Genomic DNA, 9029 nt, shown 5'->3' with positions numbered 1-9029 from the left:
TGGAGGTTGCTGTGAGCTGTGATGCCACGCACTCTACCAAGGGTGACATAGTGAGACTCTGTCTCAAAAAAAAAGAAAGAAAGAAAGAAAGAAAAAGAAATGTCTACTATTGCTGAAATCATACCTATACAGTGTTTATTGACTCTCTTTATAAATTTCTTAAATTCAAAAATTATTTTGGTATATTAAAATTTTGTGCAGAGCACCTGCTACCAAATGTCTACAACATTTGGCAACTACTCTCCAGGTGTGACAACCCAATTTTGTGATTTTCTGTGTGTATTATGATGTAACAATGGTTGGGAAGCCACTGTAGCCATCAACAATTTTAATTTCAAATAATGACAGACATTAGATATTCATTAATCTTTTTGCTAATTTTATTATACTATATAGATTTGTATTTCTTATGATCTGAGAAACATCAAAATTCTATTTTAAATTTGTTCTTAAAATATACAATATTGCACTTTAATTTTTGGCAGTATAGTTAAGGAATGACTGAGTAGAAAAAAAATCATACAAGAAACTATAATTTTTATTTTGCTTTATAATAAACAAAGAGCTTTGTGTAAAAGCAAAACTTACAGTAGTGCCAAATAAACCAAATATTTACAGTGTAGATATTAAAGTCTTGCCTCTAAAGGAAGATTCAGTGTATTTGTATTGAATGTAAATATCATTCATTAGCCTAACAAACGCATACCCTCCCACATTCTGCTAAACATTTTTAAGCCGAAGGGTATTGGTTATTTCCTTCTCAAGAAAACATAGAAGAAATGTTTTTTCTTAGAGCATCTAAACTGGGTCAATGACCTCTTTCACAAGAATATTTCCTACGTGGCTTCAAAAACCTCTACTCTAAACTAAGAATCAGAATTGCACAGTAAGCATTCTTTTAAAGTTTTCTATAGTTACTCTCTTTTATTTCTTATAAGTGTACAACTTAGTTGGTATGTTACGATTTTAAGGTCTGTTTCCTGTACTTTTTCTAAGATACATAAAATACTGAATGTGCATCTGCCTGAAGTATTTTTAACTTTTGTCACATTATATACATTAACATTGGCTCAGAACTTGTTATTTTACTTTTTAATTCCCAATTAGGCAAATACTTTAGAAAGCTCAATTTTTTTTTTCTTAACCAATTTGGAAGAGAGTTTTTAAATGGCTATCTGCAAAAACAAATACAAAGATTCAGCACTACTTAATAGTATATTAAACACTCAAAAGACCAACAGGAACATAAATAGAACATTATCTGTAATATAAATATATCACTTAGAGACATTTGTGGCACCACCTAAAAAAACCAGCAGTACTTTATCACCCATCACATCTTTGGAATACTTAAAATTCCTAATCTTGACTTCTTTTCTTTTCCTCCAGAGGAAAAACAATCCACAAGTTTCAATTGGTATTTCAAATGCAACGATGTCCTTTTGTTACTTCTTAAATGATCTTCTGAATGAACAGTTATTCAAAGTGTTAACTAGCAGCCAATGCATTAATTATGCCTTTACATTTTAATCCTACTAAGAAGTGATTGTTTCAGTGATTTATCATGGAAAGATATAAACAACCACATATTAATTGCATAGTTCTGATTTGATAACAAAAGTCATAGTAAAGAGTTCAAAAGTATTAGTAAATGTTAACTTAAATAGACTGTTAAGTAACAGTCTATCACGGGTATTATGTTAGTGTAAACTCAGAGGGAAAAAACAGTCAATAGCAAAACCGTTTTCTTTAAAAACAGGTTAATGTTAAGAATAATAGCTTTTAAAATTTTTGTTCAAAAATAAGCTTAATAAACAAGAATACAAATTTTAATCAAAACATAGCTCTTTGAAATGCCCTATTTTCTTGCATATAGCAGAAAATACATTTTCCATAGTTTTCAATATTACATGTAAAAATGAGGCACTAGTTATACATATTTGAATATATTCACAGAAATGAGTTTCAGTCCCATCCGTACGCTTGTATTTGCAAACCATTCACAAAAATAAGTCTTCTGAAGGAGGTGCGTAAGAGAAACCAAGGAATGCGTCATCAGCCTCCAAAACACTGGCATTCACTACCGAATAGTCAGACGACACGCACACAGAATACGGAACTGTTTCTTCTGTGAATGCTGTGTCAAAGTTCCTGATATCATCTGGTCCAGCCTAAAACATCAAAAGCATAATATTATTCACCCTAGCTTGTCTTTCACTAACTTAGTCCTTTAATTAAAAACTCCTTTATGAATTTGTGTATTTATTTACTAGTAGAAAGTTTAGATGTCTTCCTAATACATTTTTTTGAAACATTTCTCTGCTTTTCCTGTCCTGACTTTTATTTAGGTGAGGTTATGTCTAACAGTTAAGGTTCTTGTTGGGTGAAGGGAGGAGAAGGGTAAGGAAAGCTAGCAAAGTGCTTACCTATGCTAATTTGAATCACAAGCCCTGTCCCTGATCCTCTTTTTTTCCTCTACCCATCATCACTTCAAAGCTCAGAAAAGGGGCTCAGGTACATTTTGAGGATAGGATATTGTATTTGAGCTTCCACAAAATACCTGCCCATCTAGTTTCTCAATCCTTTGTGGGTAAAGCCTTCTGATGAAGAAATAAAGAAGGTTATAAGTAAAACTGTGAAATGTGACTCAGTGTGCTACAGACAAGGTCGTAAAGCATTTCATAGGGCATCCTCAGCTCTGGATGGCTATGGGATCCAGGTACACAGGAAATGAAGCACAGTGGCTGTGTCTCAAAGGCAGTGGTTCTTAACCTTCCTTTAAAAACCTGATGCAAGTTAACAGATTCTCCCTTTCCAATGTATTTACAGGTAAACACTGGGCTACCAATTCAGGTGATTCACTTTTCAAGTCCATCCTTGAAGCTCTAGGTTATTTCTGCTCTACAGGGAAGGGAATCCCTAAAATGTGCAAATCATCAAGTGTAACTAAGGTGAACAGGCAGGAATTCAGAACTGGTACAAGTTAAGGATAGCCTGGTGCACCTATAAACTGAGCAGAGACAAGACCAGGAAAACCCAGAATGCTACATCCTTTCATAGAAGAAAATATCCACACATAGCAAAGAACGCCAGAAATTATGTGTGTATATGTATTTTTTCCCTTAAATTCTTACATATAATCCTAGAAAAATCACAGGCTCTTGATTTGTGGCTGTAATATTTACTAGATGTCATTCTTTATATAAACTACCCTATCACTATGAGCTTATTTCTTCTTCTGTAATAAGAACTACTATCATCTACCTCTTAAGCCAGTGGTTTTCAACCTTCCTAATGCATCGACCCTCTAATACGGTTCCTCATGTTGTAGTGACCCCCAACCATAAAATTATTTTTGTTGCTACTTCATAACTGTAATTTTGCTACTGTTATCAATTGTAATGTGCATATCTGATATGCAGGATGTATTTAGGCAACTCCTGTGAAAGGATGATTCGACTCCCAAAGGAGCTGCAACCCACAGGTTGAGAACCTCTGTCTTAAGCAGTGGTTCTCAATCTTCCTAATGCTGCAACCCTTTAATATAGTTCTTCATGTTGTAATGACCCCCAAACCATAAAATTATTTTTGTTGCTACAGGAATTTTATGGTTGGGGGTCACCACAACATAAGGAACTGTATTAAAGGGTTGTGGCATTAGGAAGGTTGAAAACCACTGCTCTTAATCTTAAGATTAAGAAAACCACTGCTCTAAAGTAGGGACTGAGGCCGTGGAACTGTAAACTATTAGCTATGCAGAATACTCAGTATTTCAAAAAGGAAGCCAAAAACCTGAGGAAGCTGCATTCCAGAAGCTGCCAAAATGAAAGCAGCAATAAAGTAAGTTATTCTGAGGATTGAAGTAGAGGCAAGGATCACAACCCAGATGTACTCAACATAGTGGAATATTAGGAGAGGCTTCCCTAGTCATTCAGAGGATTTTAAACGCACTTTATAAGGTCCTATCCAAACATGGGTCCCATACAGGGACTTACTTTGTTTTGGTTGTTCTCAAATGGCATACTGAGAAACAAATTTTTAAGGTATCAAAAACTGTTTGTTGGGACCAGGTACAAAGGCTCACACCTATAATCCTAGCATTTTGGGAGGCTGAGGCAGAAGGTTGGCATGAGGGCAACAAGGAGATCTTGCCTCTAATAAAACTAAAAGGGCTTGAGGCAGCACCTGTGGCTCAAGGAGTAGGGCGCCAGCCCCATATACCAGGGGTGGCAGGTTCAAGCCCAGCCCAGCCAAAACTGCAAATAAATAAATAAATAAGTAAATGAAATAAAAAATAAAAAGGCTTGGCTCACAGCTATAATCCTAGCATCTTGAGAGGCCCAGGCCAGAATATCACTTCAGGCCAGGAGATAAAGACATGCCTGAGTAACATATCAAGTCCTTTTCTCCACAAAAATTATAAACAAACTAGCTGGCTCAGCACCCATGGCTCAGTGGCTAGGGTGCGGGGGCCGGTGGGTTTGAACTTGGCCCAGGCCTGCTAAACAACAACACCTGCAACAAAAAAATAGCCGGGCATTGTGGTGGGCACCTGTAGTCCCAGCTACTTGGGAGGCTGAGGCAAGAGAATAGTTTAAACCCAAGAGTTGGAGGTTGCTGTGAGCTGTGACACCATGGCACTCTACCGAGGCCAACATAGTGAGACTGTCTCAAAAAAACCCCAAATTAGCTGGGAGTGGGTGGTATATCCTGTAGTCCCAGATAGTTGGGAGGCTGAGACAGGAAGAGTGCTACAATCCAGGAGTTTAAGGTTGCAGTGAGCTGTGATGATACCAATGTACTCTAGCCTGGGCAACAAAGTGAGACCCTGCCTCAAAAATAAATGAAGACATATATACATATAACTTGTTGATGAGTTTTATAGCGAAAAGAGTTTGAAACATAGTAATATATCCACACCTTGTTTGTGTTAGGCAATTTTAAGACCCCTACTATTATACCCTCTCTCAGCTGCTGAGAGAATAAAATAAACCACCATTGCTAGTTAGGATGAATTAAATATTTAGAAGTGTAAGTTCAATTCTGTGGATTAACAAAAAGAATTTGTAACGCATGTTAACCACTATTAACAGGGAAATAAACTGATTATACTCCTCTTATAATAAAAGTACTTGGGCATATATAATTGAAGTAAATACTTTATGCAATCTATTGGATTTTGGAAGACCTTTTAATTGCTAGAAACACTCTTCATAAAAATGTTAAAGCTTAGCATGGTCAATAACCCGACTCTTCCCTTTCTTAGTAACTAATTCTATATAAAATATAGAACACCAACCTGACTAAAAATTCAATTAATTCATTTTAGTCATGGGATGAGTGAGCATCAAAGACAATTTCTATCAGCTGCTTCTGCTGCACAGATGTAATCATAAGTCATCATGACGCATCTGGTTTCTGGCCTTACTTTATTATTTCAGTTCAACCAAAATACTAAATGCCAAGTACATGCTCACCACAGAGTTTTTAAACCTTTTATCTCTTACTAGATTTTATCTTTCTAACTCTGAAGACAGAGTCTAAGTCCTATGCATATGTATTTTCTAACTAAGTTACCAATAAATATTTAACTGACACATTCCCAAATAGAGGGAAAGGGAGAAGAGAATGAATATTGATTGAATACCTACTATGTGCAATGGACTCCTAGGTGCTTTACAAATGTTACCTAAATCAAACCTCATAGCCAGTGTTTTTAAAAAGCCACAAAAAGGGCAGTACGTGTAGCTCAGTGGGTAAGACACTGACCACATAACTGAGGCTGGCAGGTTCAAACCTGGCCTGGGCCAGTTAAAACAACAATGACAACTGCAACAAAAAAAATAGCTGGGCGTTGTGGTGGGCACCTATAGTCCCAGCTACTTGGGAGACTGAGGCAAGAGAATCGCTTAAGCTCAAGAGTTGGAGGCTGCTGTGAGCTGTGATGTCATGTAACTCCAACCAGGGCGATAGCTTGAGACTTTGTCTCAAAGAAAAAACAACAAAGCCACAAAAAAAAAAAAAAAACCACCTTAGAGATGCTTAATGTCTAAATAATCATAGATGACCAAGGATCCAAAGTTTGAGGTATGGGACTCTCTCAAGTCAACAGTGTTTTCACTTCCAGTGAAATGCTGCTTAAGAGGAGTCCCTAACTCTCACTGCCTGGTGATGTACTTGAGGATAACTAAACTCAACTAAGACTCTCAGTCTGAAGAGAAAAAACAATTCTTAAGAGTCCTAGGTTCCACAAAAAATAGCAAATAATCTCATCTATCACAGAAACATGAACAGAACCTTCTCTGTAGAGACAGGTGAAGGGCTAACAAACACATGAAAAAATGCTCATCATCCCTAATCATAGGAGAAATGCAAATCAAAACCACCCTGAGATATCACCTAACCCCAGTAGGATTAGCTCATATCACAACGTCCCAAAGTTACAGACATTGGCATAAATGTGGAGAAAAGGGAACACTTTTTCACTGTTGGTGGGACTGTGAACTAATACAGCCTCTTTGGAAAGAACTATGGAGAATTCTCAAAGATCTCAAATTAAACCTCCCATTTGACCCCACAATCCCATTCTTAGGCACCTACCCGGAGGGGGAAAAAATCATTTTATCATAAAGACATTTGCACTAAATTGTTTATCATAGCTGAATTTATAATCACCAAGAAGCGGAAATAACCTTAACGTCCATTAACTTAGGAATAGATTAACAAACTGTGGTATATGTATACCATGAAATACTCTTCAGCCATAACAAAAGATGGTGACTTTACATCTTTTGTATTAACCTGGATGGAGTTGAAACACAGTCTTTCTAGTAAAGTATCACAATAATGCAAAAGCAAATATCCAATGTACTCAATATTAATATGAAGCCAGTAGACAATCTAATTCACACCCACACAGGAGAAAAACTCATTTCAATTCAAGTTGAGGGGAGGGAGAATGAGGGAGAGGGGAGAGAGAAGGGGGAACTTGAGGTGCTCCCACTTACTAGGCACAATGTACGGGTATAAGGCACACCTTTTGGGTGCAGCACACAACTAACAAGAGGGACTCTACCTAACAAATTATAATTTTGTGACCTAGTTGTTTGTGCCCTCACATTAAAACTGAAATGACAAAAAAAAAAAAAAAAAGAGTCCTAGGTTCCTACAACAAACTCTAGAACTCTGAGACAGAAATTGTCCCTAAATCACTTCTGAAACAGTCACTTATAAATGCACTAAGTGAATAATAATTCTACAAATATTACACCTGTAGGTATAAAATGTCACACCTATTAATGCCAAACTATGAGCTATGTACAGAAACTAACCTTTAACAAAGCCTGAGTAGACCAAATAAAACTTTCCTAAAGAGATTCCCTTGTCTATTCTAATATAGTAAAAAAGATTTCCCAAGTTTTACAGCAACACCAAAAAATGTTAAATAAAAGAAAAAAAAATAGTGGGGCACAGTGGCTCATGCATGTAATCCTAGTACTCTGGGAGGCTGAGGCAGGTGGATTGCTTGAGTTCAGGAGTTGGAGACCAGCCTGAACAAGAATGAGACCCTGTCTCTACTAAAAACTGAAAACTAGCCAGATGTTGTGATAGGCACCAGCAGTTCCAGTTTCTGGGGAAGCTGAAGAAGGAAAATCTCTTAAGCCCAAGAGTTTGAGGATGCTGTGAGCTATGATGTCATAGCACTTTACACAGGGGAACAGAATGAGACTCTGTTTCACAAAACCAACCTTAGTTTATATCTCTTCCAGTCTTTACCCAATTTTACTGTTATAATCATAAGTCACAAAAATTATAATTACCGTGTTCATCAAGAAGATTTTCTAAATGTTTGCTCATTTTTAGTATAATTTACTCAGTAAGAAAAGGCAATAGAGCATAAGAAAGAATGACAACTTCAGAATCACGCACAGATTTGAAATCATGGCTTTGCTATGTTTCATCCAGCTATAAGACATCTCTGAGCTTCTATTTCCTCATTTATAAAACATGTATAATAATATAGTAATAGTAGTAAGCTTATAGCTTAAGGAATATGTTATTTTTTATTTATTTATTTATTTTTTGAGATAGAGTCTCACTATGTCACCCTTGGTAGAGGGCCATGGCATCACAGCTCAGAGCAACCTCAAACTCTTAGGCTTAAGTGATTCTCTTGCCTCAGCCTCCTGAGTAGCTAGGACTACAGGCGCCCACCACAACACCCAGCTATTTTTGTTGTTGTTGTCACAGTTGTTTAGCTGGGCTGGGCTGGATTTGAACCCGCCACCTTCAGTGTATGTGGCCGGCACCATAACCGTTGTGCTACGGGCGCCAAGTCGGAATTAGTTATATGTTTCAACACATACAGAGTATACATAGTATACACAGGAAGCTATCAATAGTTAGTAATATTATCATAAACCTACGGACATATATTTTTATATACATATATGTATTTATATATAAAAAACAATTCTCCTATTATTATATATTTGCTGTATTTCCAAAATTTCCTAACATTGTTCTGTCCTGGAGTGTCCAATCTGTGCCCTGCATACTGATCTTGTGAGGACTGCTTTTGCTTATTTGTGGTGTCAGACTTCATGAAAAGTTTGTACAGACTTTTTTTTTGTAATCAGCTTTTGTTGGTGTTTGTGTATTTAATGTGTGGCCCAAAACAACTATTCTTCCAATGTGTGGGTGGAGAAAAAAATGGTTGGACACTACTGCAACCATGTCTTTGATGCAGCTATTTGCTTTAAAAAAATTATCTTTAGGTAAAATGTTTCTAATCACTGGGTTTAAGAAGTCTACCTGAAATGAACACTTTTATCATATTCTCTCATTATTTTCCAAAAAGGATGTAACAATTTATATTACCATTATGGTTTGTTTGTACTAGATTTTTGTCACTCTAGCAGAAAACCATGAATTAGTGTTGTTTATTGATTTGGTATGGAGAAAGTGATACCAGATAGTTACTTTATTTATTTATTTTTTTAGAGACACATTTTTTTTTTTTTTTTTTT

General features: G+C 36.3%; 1 protein-coding gene across 1 annotated transcript in view; it reads right to left on the bottom strand.

The window, feature by feature from the left end:
* Positions 1-1681: 1681 nt before the first annotated feature.
* LOC100947271 (serine/threonine-protein kinase Sgk3) overlaps positions 1682-9029 on the bottom strand; it is a 146575-nt gene continuing 139227 nt past the window's right edge. Inside the window, exon 15 of the mRNA XM_023517559.1 lies at positions 1682-2171. Coding sequence (XP_023373327.1) covers positions 2001-2171 — 171 coding nt within the window. The 3' untranslated portion in view covers positions 1682-2000. The remainder of the gene's footprint in view (positions 2172-9029) is intronic.

This window comes from Otolemur garnettii, unplaced genomic scaffold (assembly GCF_000181295.1).
Source record: "Otolemur garnettii isolate 467f Iridium unplaced genomic scaffold, OtoGar3 scaffold00113, whole genome shotgun sequence".
Lineage (NCBI taxonomy): Eukaryota > Metazoa > Chordata > Mammalia > Primates > Galagidae > Otolemur > Otolemur garnettii.
The sequence above is the reverse complement of the archived record's forward strand: the minus strand, read 5'-3'. Positions and strand labels throughout refer to the sequence as shown.